General features: G+C 41.9%; 1 protein-coding gene across 3 annotated transcripts in view; it reads left to right on the top strand.

Annotated features, from left to right (window-relative positions):
* PHTF2 (putative homeodomain transcription factor 2) overlaps positions 1 to 26,477 on the top strand; it is a 211,564-nt gene that overhangs the window by 160,536 nt on the left and 24,551 nt on the right. For 2 of the 3 annotated variants that reach the window (XM_075064450.1, XM_075064465.1), the window contains 6 exons: positions 6,927 to 7,145; positions 11,072 to 11,200; positions 12,787 to 13,059; positions 15,836 to 15,967; positions 20,923 to 21,009; positions 22,833 to 22,988. In XM_075064450.1, the coding sequence (XP_074920551.1) occupies positions 6,927 to 7,145; positions 11,072 to 11,200; positions 12,787 to 13,059; positions 15,836 to 15,967; positions 20,923 to 21,009; positions 22,833 to 22,988 (996 nt within the window). Of the gene's footprint in view, positions 1 to 6,926; positions 7,146 to 11,071; positions 11,201 to 12,786; positions 13,060 to 15,835; positions 15,968 to 20,922; positions 21,010 to 22,832; positions 22,997 to 26,477 lie in introns of all 3 variants that reach the window. The other variant, XM_075064461.1, reaches the window with a different exon arrangement.

Genomic DNA, 26,477 nt, shown 5'->3' with positions numbered 1-26,477 from the left:
AGTGGCTAGAACAGGCATTGTGGGACACTTCTGGAGGCTGATCAGAGCGCATTAACAGACCAGAGTGTCCACACTGGCGCTTCAGCACTCCAGTGGGGGCGCATCAAACATTATTCCACTCGCCGAGGTGGAGTATCAGGAGCGCTCTAGCCGTGGAGTCAGAGCACTCTACATGCCTTGCCAGTGTGGACGCATCGTGAGTTAGAGTGCACTGGGCTGCTTTAATGCGCTCTAACGCGCAAGTATAGCCTTGTCCTTAGTCATATTAGTTTATTTTCCTTGGTAATTCTCTCACTGGGTTTAAACATTGTCCTTCATATGAGACAGCAATTTCCAACGATGATTCCCACCTCTCTGTCTTGGCGAGGCCCATGTTTAAAGGGCATTGTGCGATCTGCAGATTGTTCAAAAAATGGACTCAAGTGGCTCAGGACCTTCACCTGAAACATCACGTGCTTGAATAGGCTATGTGGAGGGCCTCCGTACTGAAGCAGGCCTCGGGTCCAAGATCACCCTCTGCTTCTGAGAGTGCTGCTGCTTCATGTTCCAGAGAAGGTGCTTCTCTGAAGAAATGGAGAAAGTATTCCCCATTGACTGCACCAAGGAAAAAGTTGCATAACATCAATTGAGGCCACTCCAGGTCTCAGGGTGACTCTTCTGTCTTCCCCATGGAAGGTATGGACTGGCACAGAGTTGGTGCAGCATGCGGGATGGCATGAGTATCTCTTATTCTTTCCCAGTATCAACTGAGCAGATCAGAAACTCTTTTTATCATTAACTCTGCTTCTGGCCCCTGGGCATCCGTTGAGTCCAGTACCAATGAGGGAGATGCTGGTACCAACTGTTTCCATGTTGGCAGAGTACCAGGCAGCTACAGACCACTTCTGCTTTTGGGTCTAGACGTCTTCTTTGTCCGAGAACTTTGCCAGGTCTGCGTCATCTATAGCCCGATTGACTGAACAATCTGCTGAACCCTCTGATCTGTTGTCACTGCACCCAAATGTTCCCTTTCCACAGGTTGTAGAAATAGGGATGGTACCATGATCAGTACAGGGGACCTCAGTATTGGGAATCTCCTCAGAAATGCTACAGTTGGCACTGCAAATGCTTCCAGGGCAGCTTTCACCGCCCTTGACGTTAGTACCACCAAACACTCCGGTACTACTACTGACTTCACAATTGTCACCGCTTCCAGTATCAGCATGGTCAGTACCAATGGTACAACTTCCATCTGCAGTACTGCTTCCGGCTTTTTTCTGAGTCAGACTGGTTACTCACTCCCTCTGGTCTCGGCCCACTCATCCCCAGAATCCCAAGGCTCCTTGGCATCTGAGTCAAGGTCATCATCCTCCCTTTCTCCATCACCTGACCAGCCTTGCAGGTTGTTGATGGACCGTTCTGGGTAGTAGGATTGGCACTCATCTCGTGGCTGGGATTGAGGCCGCTGGCCTCATGCCTACTGGCCATCAATGCCTTATCTATGCCAGTAACCTCCATGGAATCTGTGAGATGCTCCTCAGTTGCATAGATCCCGCTCTTCTTCTCGCTTGAAGGCAAGATCAACGGCCAATCTGCAGTGGTGGCCATCGATCCGCCGCAGGCCCAGGCACCAGAATTCCTCCTTGTGAAGCCTCTGGAGTCATCAGCCCTGGAACAGGATCCTGCTTTGGTTCACTTAAGGGTCTCTCCATCTCTGGATGATTCTGTGCCGCTTTTCTATACTGAAGAATTTTAAGGTGTACCAAGACTTTTTGGAGTGTGTAGCTGCTTCCCTCAGTATCCTAGTGGAGTTTTTCCAAGAGAGCACCCACAAATTAGTGGATGTCTTGCAGCCATCTGACCTGGGACAGGTGCTCTCCTTAAAGTGGCTAAGGCCCTCTGGATCACATTGGCTTCCGTGCCGCCTTCAGCTAAGTGCATGGAAATGAGCAATCCTGTGCGCCAAGTTCTTGCTCCTGCCTCCTAAACGCTGCAAACCCGTTGATTACCCTGGGCAGGAGGGAGTGGGGGGAGCGAGGACTTCGCATGCCTCCCCTCTCCCTCCCCTGCCTCCTGCCCAGGCAGTCGGCTGGCTTGCAGCATTCAGAAGGGAGGGGAGAGGAGCGAGGAGCAAGGATCCAGTGTGCAAAGGGGGGAGGAGGTGGGGGGAGAGAGGCAGGTCAAGGATGGGGCTTGGGGGGAAAGGGATGGAGTGGATGGGCCAAGGATTGAGCCCGCGTGCCCCGGCAAAGTCAGTGCCTGTGCTTGCGCTTGCAAAGAACAGCAAGAGGAAACAGCCAGACAATCCATCCTCTTCCACTCTGAGTCCCACCTCAACCAAGCTTCATACTCAGTAGTAGTGAATTGTTAGTATTAATTGCTTGTTTAAAATGTGTATAATGCCTTTTGTCTGGCGTAAAAAAAAAATTCTGGAACCTACCCCCCCCCCCATTTACATAAATTTTTAATGGGGAAATTGGATTTGTGTAACATCATTTCATTTAAGGTTGCATTTTTCAGGAACATAACTACAACATTAGTAAGGAGTACTGTATTCTCCCTGTGTGTCTCAGACAACTGGCCTTTGGTGCTCTGAATCTTCAGGATGCCTACTTTTCATGCAGTGATTTAGAAAACTCCTTCAATTCATCTTGGCGGAACACCTCTTACAGTACAGTGTTTCCATTCAGCCTCTCTCGTCCCCCGTTTTTTACCAAATGCATGGTCACTGTTACAGTAAATATTAGGAGAAGGAATTTACATCTTCCCATATCTGGATGACTGTTGACTGAGGGGCAAAACCAGAGAGGAAGTTCTTGCTCACATCAGTGCCACATATGCTTTCTTGACCATCTGAGGCTTCATCTTAAGCACTGAAAAGTCAACTTTGACTCCCACTCAAAAAATCAAGTTTATTGGGGCTATATTAAATTCCTCAACATCAAAAACATTTCTGCCAACAGACCATTTTCAGGTAATTTATCCTCTTTGCGTCGGTCTCCTGTCTCAGCCTTCCATGTCAGTGTGGACATGTCTGAGGCTCTTGGGCTACATGTCGTCTTGCATGCAGGTGGTCCAGTTTCCAAGGCTGTGCCTTTGCCCTTTTCAAAAGTAGCTCAGGACAATCTACCATCCTATTTTTCATCCTCTAAACCCGTGTTTCCCAATCTTGGGATGCCTCTTGTTTATGCCAATGGGAGCCGTGATAGGCCAGATCTGCGGACGCAGCAGGTAAAGAAACCAGCCCGGCCCGCCAGCGGCTTTCCCTAAACAAGCGGCGTCCCAAGTTTGGGAAACACTGCTCTAGACAGACTGGTTCATGTTCCTCTGGTGATTCTGGGCTCCTTACAGTGGTGGATTCATCCAGAGAATGTTTGCCAAAGCATTCCTTTTGTTTGGCCTTCACCAACCAAGTTGGTTGTTACTGATGCTTCCCTGGTAGTCTTGCTGACAGAGCTGTGGTCGCTGAATGTACAGAGACTGTAGTTAGAGCAGGAGGCCTCACTCCATACCAATGTGCTAAAGCGTTGGGCCATCAAGAATGCATGTCATGCTTTTGGGGACGATATTTGAGATTCAGTGAGCCACATATTTACTGATAATGCTACCACAACGTACTATGTGAACAAACAAGGCTGGGGGCACACTCCAGGTTGCTCTGCCTAGATGTGATTAGGCTGTGGCAGTTCTGCATTGTGAAGAACATCACTCCAATAGCTGTTGGCTTACCTGGGGGTTCAGAATCATCTCACAGACTATCTCAGCAGGTATTTTTCCCTGAATCATGAGTGGTCCCTGAAAACAAGCGTCTCTGGGTCATCTTCATAGCTTGGAGCATCCCAACAATCAACCTGTTTGCTGCAAGGGACGACAGGAAATGTCATCTGTTCTGTTTTCAAGGAGGCCTCAGTCCAAGCTGGTGGTTAGCTCTCTTGTACGTCTTTCTCTCAGTCCAGTCATCCCTGAGCTCATCCTTAAACTCAAGCTGGATCGGGTCAAGCTTTTTCTCATTACCCCAGTGTGGCTGAAACAGTGCTGGCTCTCTGACCTTCTTGCACTGTGTATCCAGCCTCCCATACTGTTTCCTCCTGTCCCAACCTGGTCACTCAGAACCAGGGATTCTAGTTTTACTTGATTAAAAATCCAAAATTCTCTCTCTTTTTTTAAAAAAAATAATAATGAAAATCTGCATTTTTCTACTATTAAAATGGAACACTGACCTTCAGTTTTCATAGCCACAATATATATAGGTCTCAGCTGAACATAATGTTTTATTGTTATACAGTAGAATCCCGTTTATCCAGGACTCCATTATCTGGCTTTCTGTGTTAACCGAACCACCAGCCACCCAGAGCTAACTACCCAAGCCCCGTTGCTATTAGCCTCAGGCAGCTGGTGATTCGGTTAACACGGAGAGCCAGATAATGGTGGCTCAGATAAATGGGGCTCTACTGTTTGTAAATGAGGAAGGAGAGTAGTGTTTGACTGTTAAAGTCGTCCTTAACAGTGGAAATCACCAGGATGGCCTGTTCCAGTGAAATGGAAGTGATTTTCAGTGTGGTCATTAGCCTGTGGAATCCAGTCAACAGTGGCCTCTATTCAGTACATTTTGGAGTACCTGCAGCATCTTCAGTCATTGGGGCTTATGTTAAGTTTATTGAAAGTGCATCTGGCAGCATTATTGACATTTCATTCTTCCATTCAGGGAAGATTGGTCTTCTCCAATACCATGGTAGCAAGATTCATTTTTTTAGGTGACAAATCTGAGGAACTGTCCCAGATTGAGGTGTTGTTAGAGGAGGTTTTGGAACAAACTGATACACTAAACAGTAATAAGTCACCAGGACCACATGGTATTCACCCAAGAGCTCTGAAGGAACTCAAATGTGAAATTTGCAGAACTATTAACTGTAGTCTTTAACCTATTATTTAAATCAACTTCTGTACCAAATGATTGGAGGATAGCTAATGTGACAACAATTTTTAAAAAGGGCTCCAGAGGTGATTTAAACCCAAATTAATGATGATAAATTTGCAAATGAATTTTAGTTCCGCAGTTTCTCCTTGAAGTGTGGCATCCCTGTGGCATATAGGAGTTTAGATAGTTTACTGTCCTTTTTCCTCTGTAGGGGAGTGAAGTGTGCATTGTAAATGGCTTGTCTTGTTTTTGTAAAGTCCATCTTTGTGTGGAATACATCAGTCTCCCTGGACATTCTGTAACAGATTTAAAAGTAGCTGTACTTAAACAAAAAGACTTCAGAAACAGACTTCAAAGAGAAACTGCAGAACTAAAATTCATTTCCAAATTTAACATGATTAATTTGGGCTTGAATAGGGACTTGGAGTAGCTTACTCACTACAAAAGCCACTTGTCCTCTCCTGGAATTGACACCTCCTCATCAATTATTGGAAGTGGGACTACCTCCACCCCGATTGAATTGGCCCTGTCAACACTGGTTCTTCACTTGTGAGGTTAACTCCCTTTTCTTCATGTGTCAGTATAATAATGCCCGCATCTGTAATTTTCACTCCATGCATCTGAAGAAGTGGGTTTTTTACCCACGAAAGCATATGCCCAAATAAATCTGTTAGTCCTTGTTGTTTTTATAGTAAAGAACAAAATTGTGATAGACCTAGATGAACATAATTTGTTGGGGAAGAGTCAACATGGTTTTTGTAAAGGGAAATCATGCCTCCCCAATCTACTAGAATTCTTTGAGGGGGGCAACGAGCATGTGGACAAGGGGGATCCAGTGGATATAGTGTACTTAGATTTTCAGAAAGATTTGACAAGGTCCCTCACGAAAGTCTCTTAAGCAAAGTAAGCTATCATGGGATAAGAGAGAAGGGCTTCTCAGGGATTGGTAACTGGTTAAAAGGTAGGAAATAAAGGGTAGGAATAAATGGTCAGTTTTCAAACTGGAAAGAGGTGAGTAGTGGTGTCCCCCAGGGGTCTGTAGTGGGACCAGTCCTATTCAACATATTCATAAATGATCTGGGAAAAGGGGTAAACAGTGCAGTGGCAAAATTCACAGATGATACAAAACTACTCAAGATAGTTAAGTCCCAGGCAGACTGCAAAGAGCTACAGAAGGATCTCTCAAAAATAGGGACTGGGGAACAAAATGGCTGATGAAATTCAATATTGATAAATGCAAAGTAATCCACATTGGAAAACATAATCCCAATTATACATGTAGAATGATGGGGTCTAAATTAGCTGTTACCACTCAAGAAAGAGATCTTGGGCTCATTGTGGATAGTTCTCTGAAAACATCCACTCAGTGTGTGGAGGCAGTCAAAAAAGCTAACAATGTTGGGAATCGTTAAGAAAGGGATAGCTAATAAGACAGAAAATATCATATTGCCTCTCTACAAATCAATGGTATGTCTGCATCTTGAATACTGCATGCGGATTAATACTGAATTAATAACAAAGGGGAGAGAGAGCTCAGTGGTTTGAACATTGGCCTGCTAAACCCAGGGTTGTGAATTCAACCCTTGAGGGGGCCATTTGGGGATTTAGTTGGGGATCGGTCCTGTGTTGAGCAGGAGGTTGGACTAGATGACCTCCTGAGGTCCCTTCCAACCCTGACAGTCTGTGAAGGTTTCTTGATTCTCAGTCATATTTCTATGTTAATTCTGTGTACGTAGCCCAAGCCTCAATTTCTGTTTCACATTTAGAATACTTATGTGGAAGCGGTAAACTGGAATATTTAAACTGTAGTGTGTAATAATTATTTGTATCCTACAAAGACAACAGTGAAATTTGAACAGATTAACTTTAGTTCTTCTTAATAATACTTGTACTGTTTATGATTATATTTCCAGTGAAACTGGAAAATTAATGTGTGGATTTATTACAGTTGAACTTACTAATTGGCACTTTAAATAAACAGGGTGGAATATGTAAACTGAATTAATGCCGGTGTATATCTTAATTTCAGGATACCCCTAAATCAGGTACTAGTTGCAGTTCACGATGTTCAAGTTCCAGGCAAGATTCTGAGAGTACAAGGCCTGAATCGGAAACAGAAGATGTGCTGTGGGAAGATCTGTTGCACTGTGCAGAGTGCCGGTCTTCCTGTACCAGTGAAACAGATGTAGAAAACCCTCAAGTTAATCCTTGTGTGAAAAAAGAATATAGAGATGACCCATTTCATCAGGTTGGTGTCCTGTAATTATTTTTATTATCTAAAGGAATACTTGCTACCTGCACTCCTAACAGCTCTATGAAGTGTTCAAGAGTCAGAACTGGGGAGAGAAACCTACATTAAATGAAAATAACAGAAATTAAATGCTGAATTAGTGGCAAAGTTCTGATTTAAATCCTTTAAAACAAGATACATTTTATCTTGGGAAATGTAGTCCAGCTAGGGAGCCTAGCCCATAGAGGGAATGTGGGGGTCATGAAGCACCCAAACTACAACTCTCATAAGGCAGCACAGCTTTTAACTTGCTTCTAACTCAGCATAACTTCAACATTTTAATTTTAGGTTTTGTTTGTTTGTTTTAGGGGCAATATCTATTAATAGATAAGTGTAGGACAGTCATACAATTCATGAATCACATGACGATGATCAGAGCTATTATACTTCATTACTGCAGTGCAGACATAGGAAACTAATCTTTGACTTAGACACAGATCAAACAGGACTTTTTAGAGACATTCTTGGTTTACATATGGGGCTGTAAATGAAAATTATATACATTCACATGCATATTTAGAAAATATGGGCATTAAAAGTTTTTAAAATTCATCAGTTTCTCTAAAATATATATTCTGTTTTGTAATTAATATTGTAGTTTTGCTTCCTGTATGATTTGCATATAGTTCCTAAACAGTTATTTTTAAACAAATTCAGCTGCTGTGTTAGAACGTAAAAAAAACTGTGAAAAAATAACTTTCCAATTTAAATTGAATATTTTAATTTGCATATTTGTTAATCAAAATGGAGATTGCAGTTTAGCTTTTTGTTTTATTGTTTACTAGCTTTTGTTCTATTTATAGTTACACTTCACTTAAATTTCATATCAAGAATAAAATAAATAAATTTACAATAGAATGGTATTACACCAGATGTGCTATCTTTACTTTTCTGCAGATGTTCATTTTTGTACAGAAAATGTTCATTTGTGCATTTAAAAAAAGAATATAATGCTTTACTCAACAAAAGGAAAATCCTTGATATCGTTTTTAAATTCCACTCCACTCTGTCCCTGCAACTAACCAAGTTAAAGGTCCTTTTAGTAATGTAATTCGCCTTCTGTTAACACTGAAGATTTGACCAGTGAGTGAGTAGCATTTAACAATAGGAAGAATCCAAATGAATAGTAGGAAAGCCATTCTGTGAAAAAGATCTAGCTTTAAATAGTTAAAAAAAAAAAAAAAAAAAAAATGAGCTGTAATTTTATTACAAAAGTGAACTAATAAGAGATGATTTTTCAGATATTCTTTTTAAATTTCTCAATTTTTTTTAGAAGGGAGTGATTGCGGGGGCCACTGTATCAAGTGTTGCATTAGGGCCAGGGTGTTCTCAAATGCGACCCTGTGGCCTCATGCGCACAAGCGGAGCTTTTGTTGGGGGTAGCCTGTCACAGTGGGTAGCAGCAAGGAAGGTCTTGGTATGTCTAAGCACTACAGGATTATTCCGATTTTTACATAAACTAGGTTTGTCGAACCAGATTGTATAAAGTTGAGTGCACGCAGGCCACGCAACGCTTATATTATTTTGTATGAGGCTAGCATCGATTTCCCAAAGCGTTGCCACTGATGGGTAGCTAATCCCATAGTTCCCGCAGTCTCCCTTGCCCATTGGAATTCTGGGTTGAGATTCCCAATGCAAGAACACGTGTCATGTGGTGATTCTGGGTAAATGTCATGCACGTCAATCTTTCCTCCGTGAAAGCAACGGCAGATCATCATGCTTGCGCCCATTTTCCCTAGATTGACCTGGCAGATGCCATAGCATGGCAACCTGGGGCCCGTTTTGCCTTTTGCACTGTTCACCATATGTGGTACTGGATGCTGCTGACATAGCGGTACTGCAGTGCTACACAGCAGCATTCATTTGCCTTTGCAAGGTAGCAGAGACGGTTACCATCCCTATTGCACCGTCTGCCATGCCATTGTAAATTGGCGATGAGATGGTGGTTATCAGTCGTTCTGTACCATCTGCTGCTGTCATGGGTGCTCCTGGCTGGCCTCGCTGAATCTACGGTGTTGAATGTTCCTAAGGCTCCCCGCACTAAGGGCAAGTCAGCCATGGGACCACCTCAGAGGGCAGCCGAATGCTGTTGGTCCCCATAGCAGAGGCAGCGCTCCCCGACTCCATGATTGAGGTCTCCAGTTAGATGGTCCAGGTTGCCAGCACTGCGGTCCTGGTCTCCACCAGCGCAGCACGGATCATCTGCAGTGAGGCATTGATCATCCTCCCACTAGCTGACGCCCCAGCGCCGGTCTCCATCCGTGCATTGTTCTCCACTGGCACAGGACCACCCACCTTTGCAGCACCAATATCTACATCCCCGGCACCAATCCTTGGAGAGGCGCTAATCACCTTATTTGAGGCACTGCTCTGCTGCGCTTACTATCAGCTGCCAGACCCAGGTGTTTACAGCCCTGCCTTGGTCACTGGAAGGGACTCCTCTGGGTTGGAGTGAGATTTTAGCCCCTTGCCACAGCAGCAGCAACCCCTGTGGGTGCTGGAGATCGTCTCAGCTCCTGTGGTGCCAGCATGGCTGCAGGGGCCAGTGGCCAGCCCGATGGCCTTATTGAAATGTCTGGTGCATGCTGGCGATGCTGATGCCTTTCTCACACCAGTCCTCCCTTGTAGCTTCAGAGAAGCAACTCCTTCCACCGACAGTACCAAGTTCAGTGCACAGCCCAGACTCTGATGCTGGGATAGAGGAGCAGGTGTGCACGACAAGGGAGCCTTCCCCTATGGAGGACAGTGCCCCAGGTCCTTCCACAGTGGTGCAGTCATCATCCTTGTCACCAGATGAGACAGTAGCGGGACCCTCACATGCTAGTTTGCCCAATGACTTTTGAGAGCACCAAGCCCTGCTTAAAAGGATAGCTTCGTACTTGGGCTCAGAAGTGGAGGAATTAGCGGAGCAATCAGACAACTTTTTTGACATTCTAACGGAGGCAGCCGCTTCATGGGTTGAACTGCTGGTATATGAAGGGGTCCTAAAGATTGTGAAGGCCCTGTGGCTAATCCCGTCTTCTATCCCACCCACCTTCTAGGGGGTAGAAAAGAAACATTTCATCCCAGCTCAAGGGTTTGAGTCTTTGTATACTCACCCCCAGGGTTGCTTGTCATATCTCCACCTCCCGTTCACCCACTCAGCCTGCCTGGTGAAACACCAGGGGGGCTAGAAGCACTCCTTTTGAGGATGCGCTTGAGGAATTGCATAGTGTAGCCCAGATATGTTATACCGAACACCCAGCAGTCTGAGGTTACTTGTGACCATGCCGACCGGAAGGGATGCAGGCGATTGTGGAAGGTGAATTGTGAAAACTGACTGGCCCTGTGAGGAAAGGTTAAAAAACAAACAAACCTGTGCATGTTTAGTCTTGAAAAGAAGACTGATGGGGGCTGGGGTACTGATAATCTTCTAATGTGTTAAGGGCTGTTACAAAGAGGGTTGTGAACAATTGTTCTCCATACCCACTGAAGATAAAACAAGAAATAATGGGCTTAATCTGCAGCAAGAGAGAATTAGGTATTAGGAAAAGCTTTCTAACTGTAAGAATAGTGAAGTACTGGACTAGTCTTCCAAGTGAAGTTGTAGAATTCCTGTCATTGAAGGTTTTTAAGAACAGGTTAGACAAACACCTGTTAGGGATAGTTTAGGTGTACGTAGTCTCACCTCAGTGCAGGGGGATGGACTAGATTCTTCTCAAGGTCCCTTCCAATCTTGCATTTTTGATTCTGTGATGATCTGCAGCCATGAAAGCTCTTTGCAACAATATTCAAGACACAATCTGATGTGATTTATTTTGTCAGCAGAAGTATTGACACTGAAGTAAATTTTGTTGGTGAACTATACAATACTTATATACAAATGAATATCCTTGCTTTTATAGAGTCATTTGCCCTGGCTCCATAGTTCCAATCCAGGACTAGAAAAAGTAAGCGCCATTGTATGGGAGGGTAATGATTGCAAGAAAGCTGATATGTCAGTGCTTGAAATCAGCGGCATGATAATGAACAGAGTGAGTATTCTTCTCTTTTTATTCCATGCAAACTATAATTAGCACTCAGAATTTATCATGTTTTGGGCAGATTTTCTCTTTGATAATCTCCAGCAAATATTTTTAGAAGTCTTACTCCATGACATCTCATTCTGATTTCATTTTGTCATCATCGGTGGTTACAAGAGTTGTTGAATCTCTAATCTTAAAACCATGTATTTTAGATTCGAATTATTATATATCCATACAGTGAGCTTAATTGTTAGTCTTTATTTGGTTTGTTTTCAGGCACTTGAACATTCTGTGAATGTTGATCCCCCAACTCTTAAGAACAGCCAATTCCACTTCTGGGTTTTATGTGAATATCAAAAATTAGAAATATGTTAGCAATACAGCTATAGATATAAATATCTGATAACTAGAGTTAAGGTTGGAAAATAATATTGCTTACTTTATGAAATAAATCTTTAAGAAAATGGATGCTACGTCTGATTGCACCAAAATGTTCCCAAATAAAATTCTCCTCTTAAGAGAAGACTTGTGTTAGGGGTAGTTAGTTATTTTTTGTCAAGGTCCAGCTGCCAGAAGGTTTTGTTTTGTTTTGTTTTGTTTTTTTAAAATAACCATAATGATAATAAGAACCGGTAAATAAAGATTTTGGGGTCCGTTCAAAAGCATCTGGTGGTCTGGATTTGGCCTGCGGTCTGCCTGTTGACTACCCCTGCATATGCTGTACCAATACAACCAATATGGACACCAGCAGAGAGAGAATAGAATTCAATACCAAATCCAGACTCTCACAGCTTTAGCTAAAGAGAACCTTCATTTGTTTTAGTAGTATTGAGAGCATTATCCTCTGTGGACAAGCCATTAGAATGCAACATAGTTACACGCTTAGGTGAACCACATGTGCCTTATCCACAGAGATAATATAGCCCTCTATTATTGTGATAAGACCAAAAAACCGAGGCAGGATTGGGGTTTCATGGTGCTAGGTGCCGTACAAACATTTAGGAAGACATTGTCCCTGCAAAGAACTTACATTCTAAAAAGACACAGATGCAGGGAGGAGAACAAGTTACAACATGTAAGCAAAGCCTTTAGGTTGATTGGTACATATATTATTTCACTGTTGTCTTTATTTTTAATAAAATTACTCAGCTGCCTCTCAGCCTATCATCTGTTTTAGTTCCTTATAAAAAAACAATAATTTATAGGTTAAATTTATTTACTAATTTTATTTTCAGTGTGCATTAACTATTTTCACCTGTTTCTATGGCTACCTATCCTTCCTCAACCTCAGTTTCATTGTATTTTGTATATTCAAAGTATACTTTTTCTATAACAGTACATTTTGAAGGTGTTTAATAAATACACCTCTATCTCGATATAACGCTGTCCTCGGGAGCCAAAAAATCTTACCGTGTTATATCCAAATTCGTGTTATATCGGGTGGCATTATATCGGGGTAGAGATGTATTTTACATCTTGTATGGCTTTTTTTTTTTTGAACTGCCGTTAAACTGAAGTAATAACTAAGTTGTTGACACTAACAGGCATGAGATTAATTCTGATAATAAATGGATAACTTTTTCTCCCATTTTTAGGTGAACAGCAACATGCCAGGAATAGGATACCAGATTTTTGGAAACATAATCTCTTTAATCCTGGGTTTAACTCCATTTATATTTCGACTTTCACAAGCCAAGGATTTGGAACAACTAGTTACACATTCTGCTACTGAACTTTATATTATTGCATTTGGATCAAATGGAGATGTACTGGTTCTTTCTATGGTTATAATAAGTTTTGTAGTCCGTGTGTCCCTTGTATGGATTTTCTTTTTTCTGCTATGTGTAGCAGAGAGAACATACAAACAGGTAAGTATACTATCAAGCCTCTCTTTATTATATTTCCTTTATGGAAGAAAAAGAAAACGAAGTATTATGCTTGATGAGTTTTGGGCATAAATTTAAACTGTTTCTTGGTGCGAAGGTCCACAGATCCATTACAGTGGACACTTCAGACTGATTGTCTTAGGGGGCAGAACCAGACCTGTCAGTCACTGGGAGATGGGGAACACCTTGCCCTTTGAAGTTCGCTCCAGTTTTATCAGCCTTTTTTACAACCAGTGACTCAGTAAGATATCCCTGCTACAGTTTTTTTATGAGGAAAACTTTCAGCTTTTATTTCAAATTTCTGATTAACACTTTAGCTTAATAATTGTCCAACTAATTCTCAGCCATCTCCCGGAGCTGAAGTTCTCTCAGTCCTCCTGTACCCCATACAGCAGTGTTTCCCAAACTTGGGACGCTGCTTGTGTAGGGAAAGCCTCTGGGAGGCTGGGTTGGTTTGTTTACCTGCCCCGTCCGCAGGTTCCACCGATCGTGGCTCCCACTGTCTGTGGTTTGCTGCTCCAGGCCAATGGGGGCTGCTGGAAGCAGCTTGGGCCGAGCCACCGCTTCCACCAGCTCCCATTGGCCTGGAGCAATGAACCACAGGCAGTGGGAGCCGCGTTCGGCAGAACCTGCAGACGGGGCAGGTAAACAAACTGGCCCGGCCCGTCAGGGGCTTTCCCTACACAAGCGGCATCCCAAGTTTGGGAAACACTGCTGTATGGGAAAGGAGTCAGGCAGGATTGAAATAGCCATCTCCAGGGGCAAGCAGCTCCCCCTCCCTTGTTTTCACAACAGAAGTGATGCCAGATGGGCCATGCTTCAGGTGGAAAATAGTGTCTAAATCGTTAGAGCCCATGTCAGCAGCCACAGTTCTGACTGAGGAGCTCAGATGTCTTCTCTTCTTCTGCCTCTCCTCAGGCAGTAAATGGAGGCCATTGGCTGACAGTGAGACAAACTGCAAACGGTGGATAGTCAGGCCCAGCTTCCTCTCCCTGCTGCCATCTCAACAACAGGCCTCCCAAGGGATCCGTACTGATATCCCAGCTGGGGCCATCCAGGGAAATGTAGAACCATCTGTTTTTTTTATAGATTCTGTACAGTAGATAGGATTAGAGCCTCTGGGGAGTCCATTCTTGAATCCCTCAGTACCTTGCCTGAGAGATCCAGAAGGGATCTGTACTGGAGAGACAAGACTATGAGCCCTGCCTGCTTGGGGGCAGAGAGATTGCTAGCCACTTGGAAGTCTTTTTGGAAGAGTGTCTTAGCTTAATTGTGTTCCTCTCTCTGAAGTTCCCCTGTTTACCTTCATAAAGCATGGGTTGGCAGATAAAGGTGGAAAAAACCAAACCAAAGACTTGGCGGAGGGGGATTTTCCTTAAGGCAGGAAGGCCAGTTGTCCGTATCAGAGTTAAGGGATTAAATATTACAATTATATATTTTAAAAAGGCAGATAATCTTTCAGGCAGGATACTGAGCTCTAAGAAACTATAATTAGGAGGTCTATGGCTTCTGTACACAAACTATAACTACTTACCCCTCCCCATCTTCCCTAGGAAGATACTATAGAGAAATGGAGTTTTCCTACCACATATAAGAAACTAGCTATAGGTCACCTATTCCTTACCAGGCTGTTTTGCTCAGTTATCACTCTGAGTTGCCATGCTTAACAGTACAGATTCTTCTTCAAGTATCTGTGCATGTGGATCCCAGTGCATATGTGCCCTATACACAGGAATGAAAATATTTTAAGTAGCAGTGTCTATTAGAACTGCAAATGGACTCTGCATGCTGTTCTGCCCGCCGCCCCCACCAAACATGCTCAATGGCATAAAGGGTGGAGTTGCCCCCGAACCACCACTCAGGTTTTTTCTTACAGCTTGTGACAGCGAGACAGACCAACTTCATTGTCGTCTTAGCTACTATAGTCTCTGTGTGGCTATATAGCTAGTGTATTGTTAGCCCACTGGTGCAAATGAATATATGTCTGTGTATATATATCTTTGTGTTTGTGTATATGTGAGCGAGACAGAATTAGGTTGTTTTTATTTAGTTATTTAGTTAGTTATTTTATTTAGACCAGTACCAGGTCTATCAGCCCTATGGCTGATGCAGAATTTCCAGGTTTGAAACCTGTCTGATGTGCATCATTCCAATAAATGATGGACACAATAAGTGCCTTTTTTTCCCCTGGGAAAAGGCCATAAGCCCAGAAAGTATATGATTTTATAAGTCTTTTTCAGAATGCATCCTGAAAGCCAGAGAGCTGTGTTTAAAATTCTTCTTGATGTAACAATCAATGAGAGGTGCATTGTACTCTGTAGTTCTCTCAAGGGAAGAAGCCCCTGCTTCTTTGGAATCTCGCTAGGCATGTGTTCTTGGTTTTGTTTGTTTTGTTTTGTGTGTATGGTCGAAACTATTCAGTAAACGTGACATGAATTCGTGAATATTTTTGGTTGACCCAAAACTACATTTTTCTGCAGATAAACTTTTGCCCAGCTCTCTTGGTAATGGATCTGTGTAAAATAGAAATTTTCAGGCAAGCACAGTTAAATTTTCCTATTCTGTAGCATTAATGGATTCATATAATTTATTGATGTTTCTTTTTAGTATAGCACTACCTATATTTCTGCTCTTTAAGGTAACATGTTTAATATATGAAACTAAATTGATAAGCCATGTTGAGCTCAGCTTTGTTTCACTGCATTTTTTAATGAATTTATAATAACTTAACTCTTAAAATTTTGTTCGTCTCTCGTAGAGGCTTCTTTTTGCCAAACTCTTTGGTCATTTAACATCTGCTAGAAGGGCAAGAAAGTCAGAGATTCCTCACTTCCGGCTGAAGAAAGTGCAAAATATAAAAATGTGGCTCTCTCTCCGGTCCTATTTGAAGGTAAAATGACTATATTTTTTCCTATCAGTCTTACGCTGTTAATATAAATGCATGTCCCATTGTTGGAAAGCTGATGATATTGTTACATTGAGGTCTGCCCTCCTCTGAATTGCTAATTTCCTATCAATATCCTCACTTCTCTCCTAATCCAAGACATTTTGGCAGCACCTGTTGCAGTAAACAAAGCTAGCTCAGGCTTTTCCAACAAGCTCCTGGTCCGCACCAAGCCCTTTGTGCCTTTGTGGTGGTGGTGGTGGTGGTGGTGGTTTAGCCTCCGGCCTTATCATAGACTCCCTTATGACAGAATAAATCATATTCCTGGGGGAATTCTGCACCACTGCGCAGCGCAGAAATTAATGTTGTGCATGCAGAATTTCCTTTTCCCCCGTAGAAATGGGCTGCAGTGCTGCTGGCCACAACTAGGGGCCACTGGACTCAGCAGAGCCCCAGCTTGCAAACAGAAAACACTGCTGGGGATAGAGAGAGGGAACTAGAGGATTCCTGGCAGCTGCAGTTCCCAGCATGCCCTGATGGAAGGGAGAGGATGGGATACAGAAAACTCCATGCAAACCTGGGACCAAGCATTAGGCTGTTTCTCCCTGTGGATCCCGGCTCTGGGGAGAAGTGGGATAGTTGCATGGGCAAGGTGGGGCTCTGCAGCTGGGCTTTAGGGGAGGACCAGGTGCAGATATCTGGGCAGGGCAGGGGGGCCCTTTGGTTGGGCTCTGGGGAAGAGGGGGTTTGGGTGTATTGGTTGGGGAGGGGGGCCTGCTGATGGGCTCTGGGGAAATGGAGGGAAGGGGGAGAGAAAGAGGAACTGGGTTGTCATAGGGGTTTCTTTAACTCTATTCCTGGGGGAATTTTTGTGTTTTTGTTACAGACATACTTGCTGACAGGGAAGTAAAATACCAAAATAATTGAAACTGGCATGATTACATAGTGTTATTTTGACAAATAAATTTTTCAGAATTTTAAAATATTGAGCGCAGAATTTTTAATTTTTTGGTGCAGAATGCCCCCAGGAGTAAAATCAGATGGAGCAATCAGAAGATAAAGAAGAGCTCTATCTACAAGGAGACTCTCTCTCGAGAATCATAAAAAGACAGCACTGCCATGATTACTCCCAATCTGCAAATCCTCCTTCTTCCAAGGAATGGCTTGTTAGGGTTTCTGTTTCCCATCATACCAATAAAGGCTCTTCCAGAAACCTCTCCATAAGGGAGATCAATCCTCTTCTTCACTTCTTAAAACTCCACAAAGTGAATCATCCTTCCTGATAAGCGATTCTTCAGGGTAAAGCCCAAAACCTCATCCCCCATCTGAGTCCAAGGTCCAGACCACCTCCAAAAGGAAAACTCAAGGTATCATCCCAGGTTCTTAAATTAAGTAATTGAGCTGCTGGGCAAATAATCCTTTCAGTTTTCTTTCCAAATGGAAGTTCTGGACTCAGGAGTGTTGTCTAACAACTTATTCACAGCGTGTATATAAAAATATTGGTTTTGCTAACGGTTCAGCTAAGGATTCTACAGGCTCATCTAACCTGTTCTTAGATGACATAGTTACCAAAACACTATTTTTGAGGATCTTACAGGAAGTAACCCAAGAGGACTCCTCCTATACACCAAGTACACAGGTTCATCATAGACTTGAAAGAGCATTCCCCGATCCTCTTTCAAGAATAATCCATCTAATATTTGAGGTGAACATAGGAGAACTAGTTTCCCTATCTAGTCTATCTAATCTTATCTATTGTGGGTACTTATATGGTGTCCATTACTACTGCATCTGAGTGTTTTGCAATCTTTAATGTACTTATGCCTTGAAAACTTCTCAGATAGGGAAGTGCTATTATCCCCATTTATAGGTGGGAAGCTGAGACATAAAGACTGTGAGACTTGACCAGAGACACACAGGAAGTCTGTGGCACAGCACGGAATCAAACCCAGTTCTTCAGAGTCCCAGGCTAGTGCCCTGAATTTCGAACTTCTTTCCTCTGTACACAACAGAGATCTTCTTTTGTATGACTGGTGGAGAGCAGCAACTACAATTTCACCTGAAGTTGATTGAACCAGGTGGCTACATCAGGAGTAGCAAAATTTATTGCAGTGATGCCTCCTTCATGTTTATAAGATTTGATAAGATGCAGATAGTGATTTCCAGGATATCGTGGAATCAGGTGTTTTCCATCCATCTTTATCTGCAGCTTCAGTTCCAGCACAGAGATTCTCCAGGAGTTGGCTGTGCCCTAGAGCCTCATGGAAAAGACTAAACTGCCTCCAGCCTTTGCAGGAAGTGAGGTGTAGTCTTACTGTCTACGGAAGAGATTAGTCCCAGAAAGAAAATGTCAAGTAACCAATTTTCTACAGTATTTGGCCTTTTTAATGGAGTAAGCTTCCTTTTCTAAGATTAAATATAAAAAAGCTACACTGCCTAAACTTCTCAACTTAATTATATCCTTGAATGCTAACTTTATCCAGAGTATACCATTGTTAAAAATGCCTTTTTTTCCTTTTCTTTTTTTTTTTTTTTTTTTCCTGGGAGGCCAGGAGGTCTTCCTCTTTCCTCTGTGTTTCTGAAATGGTCTGTTCTCCTTTGCTTCCACCACGCTTCTGTTTGAGAAAGGTCAGGGCATGACTTCATTTTGAACCCTTCCAACACCCCTTTCTTAAAGGGAACTGTCAACTTAAAAATGTTGTAAACAAGTTTGTTTACCCATATTACAAATATTATTAAAATAATATTTAAGTTAATATTGTATGAAAGTTTTGAAATACAGTTCACCTGTTACTGCTTATGCTCTTTATTTCTCTCCTCTCTGACAATGGAAATCAGTTTCACTTTATGTAGTTGCTTACTTAGTACTGCAATATTTGTGTTTCAACAGTGCAATTAAAAAAAGAAAGCCATACCTACTAGGACCTTCTGTCCATTACTTCAGGCTCTCCTTTCATTATACGTAACAATCACGGGTTTAGTACATTCACTGCCATCTTATACAACTATACTTTGTTCCCACCATGTAACTATTATAGCATAATTCACACATTCTCCTTATCTCATCGTGTTCCTTCCCCACATACTCCTGAAAATAGGAGAGCCTTGTGACACATCTGGGAGGTTAACCAGTTTGGACTCCAGAAGACCAAAGAAGGAAGCATTATTCTATAGCTGAGTGACCCTCACAGAGAGTGCCTTTCTGGCAGCTTCTTCTCATCTTTGTCAAGGGAGCTCCATTTTGAGCAACTCTACTGATCACAAATGTGATAGTATGGAATAATGAAAGAGGCAATCTCTAAAATAATATTAAACCAAAACCATATAGGAGTGCTTTAAAGGTCAAAATAAAAACTTTGAATTTTCTCTGGAAGCCCAGAGCCACTGGTGTTATTAAATAAGATGTTATCAGATACTCTGGACAAGCTTTAGCTTCAAAAGGTCACAGGGTGCTTTCTTAAGCAGAGCACATTATGGTCATACAAAGAAATTATTTCAAAGAAAAATGCACAGAACTATTTTTAGTAGAACGTTAGACTGTTTATTTAACTGTTTTCAGCCTATCGAGCCAAAATTTTGTTTTTACTGTATATGCAGTTCATTTGGCCCCTGCACCATATTAAATCAACTAATAAACTGTAGACTACATTGTAGTCCAAAAACAATATCAATTATCCTCCTGTGCATTTTTGTGGATGAATTTATTGCTTTATGAAAATATTGCCTAAAGACATGCAGAACGCAGATACATTCTATTTTAAAGATTTCCTAGATAGTTTTGCCAAAGCCATTCATTTTTGATTTGTTCAATTCTGCTGTTCCAGAGCGTGTTTTGAGCCAACTGTGCCAACTTATGCGAACTTTGAGTTATATAATGTGGGGAGTTATGAAGCAGAGAGAGACACTGCCTTGATGCAGCTTGTATGTTCTGTTGTGAATCAAAACATTGAGATTTTAGAATGACGTTCATGTGTGGCATTTTCATTTCCCCTTTTTTGTTTTTTTCCACAATTGTCATGCATGCACTAATATACTTTGTGCTAGAACAAACTGTTCTCAATATTCACTTTGATCATTATCCAGAAAAAAGTGGAGTCACTGGATTCAGGAGAAATTATGTGTCTTATTTGTTCAGGTTCTAAGTGTGTCCCAAATAAGTACCTCACAATCAGAAACTCCTACATTTCTCATTTATGCAACAGAGAAGTAAAATTTTCAGAAGGGAAAACAAAGATGGGGAGGAAAAATGAATGTATGTTCATAACATACACATTTTTCAATCCAGCAGAGGGCACTCAATTCTTAAAGGAAAAAACCCCCAGAATTACAGGATCATTTTGCTGTATACGTAACCAGGAGTGAGATTAGTGAAAACAATAAAAACGTGCCTTTCCAGTCATATTAGCTTGTCCCAGACCTTTCTTTTTTTCCATTCCTCTCTCATGAGAATTTGCACATGTAGAAGTATAGTATGGCTATGTGGAATAATCTTTTGGTATCCCAATGCAGTATTCTTAAACTGAAAGAGATTGTTGCACTGATACATGTAGATGGCATCTTGATAGCAGTGGTCTGTATTCCAACTCCACTGTCAACCCTATTTTAGTTCTTTGCTATGGCCTCAGGCAGAATCTTTTCCATTCATAGGGCAGTTAGGGAAAACTATTAAGTAACAACTTTTGATCACTGAGGAACTGAACAAACCAGTGTTTCATAGTCTCTTATAGTTTCCCTGAGCCACCCACTTCCCCTTTCTTCTTCATTGGTGATGCATTGTCTCAGGAAATATTAATGTGTAGCTACGCTGTAAAATTAAAATACATTTTGTTTTTAAAGTTCTAGGTTATGCCACTGAGAGCCATAATCAGTGTATGCTGGAGTTGTGAACCTGACTAGATCTACAAAGTTTCTTGGTCAGTTACTACTGAGAATTTCACTCAATATGTTTCCTTTATTTTCAGCGGCGAGGTCCTCAACGGTCAGTCGATGTAATAGTTTCATCTGCCTTCTTATTGACTATTTCAGTTGTATTTACCTGCTGTGCTCAGGTGAGGATACCTCATTTATCTAAAGGCAGCCAAGACTTTACAATGCTTCTTTAAAAATGTTACACTTTATAAGCAAGCCTTCCAGGCTGGAAGATATACAGTGAAAATAACTATCATATGGTTAGTGCCTTTTCAGAAAATTAATTTCTACTATAACTCCATTTATTCATTTTAGAAGTTTAACTTTCTAACCACCAGTGTATCGCTAAATGTATTCTACCAAGAGTATAAATTAAAAGAAAATAAACTATAACATTTTTTTCGTCCATTTTTTTCCTGTTCCTGGTGAATTTTGGATCTTAATGATTTCAGAACACAACCTATCAAAAACCTGCTTTTGCAGGCACTCTGTGTAATAAAATTAATCTGGAGGGGTTAATTGGGGATTTTAAAAGTATATAATATATTATTATTCAGCGAGATATTTTAATAGTGTCTTAATTATTTGCATTCCGGGTGTTTGTATATTGGCTCCTATTCCTTTCATTCTGTTGCTATAAATTGCCATCCTGATTTCTGTCAGAAATAGGAAATGCAGTAGTATTGTAGCCACATTGGTCTCAGGATATTAGAGACACAAGATGTGTGGTAATATATTTTATTGGTCCAGTTTTGTGTGGGTGAGAGAGCTTACACGGAACTCTTCAGGAAAGATTACATTAAGTGTGCTAGTATTAGCCTGCCCTCTAGTGGAATAAGCAAACCTATGTTTATATAGCCTAATATTTACTGTAAACACTTGCTTGGATGTCTGCAGCTAACCACCATGAGCCTTGTCATTTGAATCGACTAGCAGTCATTTCTCCATTTCCTTTTTAGCCAAAAATAATTTCTCTGCCTTTTCCTGGTATATAATCTAAATAAGGCTATGATTTTGGCATGGAAACTTATAGTAAATTTTCATGACGGAGGTGCAGAGAAAAAAAGATAAATGACGGAAAGATCATTTGAGGGAGCCCCACTAACCTGACCCTCCTGGAGGCCCTGCTTCCCTTTGTCCACTCCTTACCTCACTCTCCCTGCTGGCAGGCCTGAGGCCCTTGGGTGACACACGTGTTCCTCTTCCTGGATTCAGATGGTCCACAGCATCTAGAGAGGAGTACTGCCATGGTTTCAGCAACTGGCAAGTGAGAGCCCAGCTACCAGCACATGGAACAACATATAGTGGGACCTGGCTGCTGGACAGCTGGATCAGGCCACAGCACTTTCCCTTGCAGTCTAGTTTTAAAAAGGAGGTAGGGGAGAGGAGAGTGGCTTTTTGGCTCTCCACCTCCCTTGTCTGTGGCACTTGTGGAGCTGGGTTCAGGCCCATGGGACAGGCTCATCCCGGTTTTTATTCAGATACATTATTATTGTGAACACCATGACCTCCATACCAAAATCATAGTGTTAATCATACATATTTTAATATGAACATAATTTTAAGTTTAGCAGCTTTATATGGATTGTTTTCTTTTTAATCCAAGTGATAAGTATGTTGCTGTTTTCAAGCAAATGTAATAACTTAAGGACTTCAAACCTCTTTGTTTTGTATTGAATATTTTTTTTTTTTTTTTTTGCTTTACTTGCATGCTAAAGGGACCAAAACTTCCTAAACTACTCTTAGGACTGCTCAGTCCTTACATGAAAATCTATCTCTGTTAATAGAATGTTGGTTTTGAAATATAAATTAATTTAAAAAGTCTATTATAGAGTAAAAACCAGATCCATACTTTTTACAAGGGGGAAAAAAAAATTAGGAACTAAAGTTTTTATTTTACTGTAGCATTAACCTTTATTTTGAAGTTTAATAACTTAATTTTGCTTTTTCTCTTTACTTTCAGTTGCTTCATATGCATGAGATCTTCCTTGATTGTCACTACAATTGGGAACTAGTGATTTGGTGCATTTCATTAACTCTCTTTCTCCTAAGATTTGTTACACTTGGATCTGAAACAAGTAAAAAATACAGCAATACCTCAATATTACTTACTGAGCAGGTGAGAATGTACATAGACCTGCATATTTCTCTCTCCACATGTCTTCGGTCTGGGAGTCCATGGGCCATGGACTTTAAACAATCCCAAATTCAGTGAAATCATGGTATTAAAGACATGTTGCTCAGTTCCCATATTTTTCCCTGCTGCCAAATCTAGAGTAATTCTCAGTAAAAAGTGCTTTACAGTTCACATAGCCACTTCACAAATCTTACAGTAGTCTTTTGCAGGCGAGCTGCAGAAGCTGCTATAAAAGTTGCTGTTTCCCTAGTAGAGTGTTTCTTGTATGGGCTTCCTATAAGAGAGTTTGTTTGTTTGTTTGTCTTTAAATTAGCCGTAAGGTGGGGGAGGTAATATATTTTATTAGACCAACTTCTGTTGGTGAGAGAAGCAAGTTTTTGATCTTACACACTGCTCTTCAGGTCTGGGAAATGTACTCAGTGTCATAACTAAATGCAAAGTGGAACAGATTGTTTAGCATATGTAGTCAACACATATTTCAAGGGACCAATCAAGGTGAAGTCATAAGTCAGGAAAGGGGAAAAATGCTAGGGATGGGATTTAAATGGGCTATAGATCAGATTTATGAGTGAGAGGTCAGCTGTGAAGTGATTGCTTTGTAGAAAGTGTTCACCTATAGGTGATAGGATGTTTTTGTCTTTTAACATTTTTCTCTGTGAGTTCATTTGAGAGCTTAGTGATTATTTGGTTTCACCAACACAATTTTTATTGGGGCATTTAGTGCACTGGGTGAAGTCCCCCACATTATGTGATAGGTATGTGTAGGACCAATGGATCTTGAAAGGTGTGTTGTGGGGGGTGTTCATCATAGCAGTAGAAATATGTCTACAGGTTTTACATTTGTTGTTCTGGCAGGGTCTGGTTGCTATTTTGAGTTGGTTTCTCCTGATCTCTGGGGAGCTTGCTTCTGATGAAGAGGTTGGAGTGGTTGTGGGGTTGTAAGAAGGCCAGAAGAGAGAGTTCAGGAAAGATGGGGACCACATATTGAAAGAAATCAAGTATGGGTTGTAATTGTTTGGTGATTCCCTGTATGAATTCCAGTGTGATATGGTAGGTGACAACTAGAGGTGTGTGGCTGAAGGGGGTTTTATTTCTGTATTGAAGCAGGTTATCTCAGGATATCTGGATGGTCTGTTCCCTGATGCAATCTACTTACCTGGTGGAGTGTCCTTGTTGGGTGAAGGTAGTTTTATATGGGTTAAAGTGTATATCCTGGACTTTCTTCTCAGAGTATATTCTGTGGTATGTGAATGCCTGCTTAGGGGTAGATAATCAATTTCTTGGTATGTTTGGGATGGCTTAATGTATCTGGGGTGGTGAAGGTAGGGATGATGATCTGTGGGTTTCTTGTATGTAGTTATCTGTATGGGTCCATTGCTTACTCCTGAACCCTGATCATGGTATCCAGGAAGTTGATGCTAGTGTGGTAGTGTTCTCTAGAGAGAGTTGAAGTTGTAGGAGAAGTCTATGAGGGAGTTTAGGTCATCTGTCCAGAGGATGAAAATATTAATGCATCTCAGGGGCATTTGTTCAGAAATTCTTCTTCAAGGTGGCCCAGGAAGAGGTATATTTACATAAGGTGTCTAAACAAGCACATCTTACATGCAACTTCTCTTAGGGAAGGCCCATCTTACAGAGGATCTCTAGTTGGTGTCTTATAGAATCATAGAATTGTAGGACTGGAAGGGACCCCGAGAGGTCTTCTAGTCCAATCCCCTGCACTCAAAGCAGGACTAAGATCAATGTGATGAAGTTGATCTTCACAAGTGTGGAGTTGATGCTACAAAGGAGAAGCACGAGGCTGCTATTCTGTGTTCAATCTGGCAGAATCAACTGGAGAAGGCAACCTTGCTCTGGACAGGCAGGTGAGTAAAGAACTCACTAAACTGGTGAAAGGAGCAACCTCATGTCTGTGCAAGTGTTCCTTTCTGCTGCTCAGCCCTATCAGTGACTCTAACAGCCAAAGCCCAGCTCAACACCTTCATGTTTCAGGGCAGATGGACAGCCCACAAAATCAGTGTCCAACTTGTTGGAACTCAGGGTGATCAGGAATGCTTGCCTTCATTTCCTACCCTTCATTAGGGCAAAATGATCAAGGTCATGATGGACATGTCCAGTATGTTTTACATCAACAAGCAGGAAGGCGCAAGATTCCCCTCCTTGTGCACTGAAGTTATAAACTTCTAGAACTGATGCATAACCAACCATATCCAAATATCAGCAGTCCACCTTCCAGGCATCTGGAACACCACTGCTTATGCCCTTAGCAAACACTTCTGCCACAACTACAAATGGGAACTGGATACTCACGTCCTCCCATGCATATTGCAGAGATGATGAAAGTCAGAAATCGATTTTTTCACTACCTCTGATAACAGGAAGGGTCCTCTCTTCTGTCCAAGAGGGATCTAGGTTACCACTCCCTATGGGACACCTTCCTTCTACCATGGAAAAGGACCCTGTTCTATGCCTTTCCTCCAGCACCCTTAATTTTAACAAAATCAGGCAGTACAAGACCAGAGTTTATCCTCATAGTGCCTACCTGGCCAAGAGAAGCGTGGTACTCTTACCTACTTCAGCTCTGTATCGAAATGCCGATCAGGCTCCTGATCATTTTTCATCTGCCTTAGGATGTGGGTCACACACTTTACCCTAAAGTGGCAGTTCTATGGCTCAGAGTCTGGCTCCTGGATGTTTCTCTGGAATAGAGGTTTCCTGCCCTACGGAGGTGCTGTAGGTGTTATTAAATAGTAGGAAAACATCAATCCATGCTACTTATCTGCAGAAATGGAAGAGATTTGTCCACTTGTGTGGTTGTCACTACCTCTGGCTGGAATCAGTTCCCTTTTCCCTCATCCTAGATTACCTACTGGATCTGAACTTCTCTGGGTTATCCATCAGTTCAGTCAAAGTACATCTCATTGCTTTTTTCCCTTGGTTGAGGAATTCTCAATTTTTGCTCACCTGGTATCATCAAGATTCATTGGTCTGGGTCATCTCTTTCCCCATGTTAGACCCTCTACCCCGTCTTGAGACATCAACCTGATTCTCAACTACCTTCCGAGAACTCCATTTGAACCAATGGTGACCGCTTCCTATTTCATGTATCTCTGAAGCAGTCTGTAAGGCCATGTCAGTCTGCAGGGCCAGGGAGATTGGTGCCTTGATGGCAGATTCTCCTTTTTACCATGTTCTTTCATGATAAAGTCTCTTTACGTTCACATCCTAGGTTCCTACCCAAAGTTACACTAGAGTTCCATCTCAACCAGTCTAACCATCTATCAGTTTTTTTTCCAAAACCTCACAGTTCTCAGTAGGAATCCTATTTCCATACCCTGGACGTTAGAAGGGCCTTAGCGTTTTACCTGGTACAACTAAGCAGTTTAGGAGATCTCCTAGGCTCTTCATATCCTTCCCAGATAGGTCTAAGGGGGCTTGCATTTCTGCTCAAAGACTTTCAGAGTGAATATT

Source organism: Chelonoidis abingdonii, chromosome 1, assembly GCF_003597395.2.
Source record: "Chelonoidis abingdonii isolate Lonesome George chromosome 1, CheloAbing_2.0, whole genome shotgun sequence".
In the NCBI taxonomy this organism is placed as follows: Eukaryota; Metazoa; Chordata; order Testudines; family Testudinidae; genus Chelonoidis; species Chelonoidis abingdonii.
Note: the sequence above shows the minus strand (reverse complement) of the source record. Positions and strands in the feature narration are given on the sequence as shown.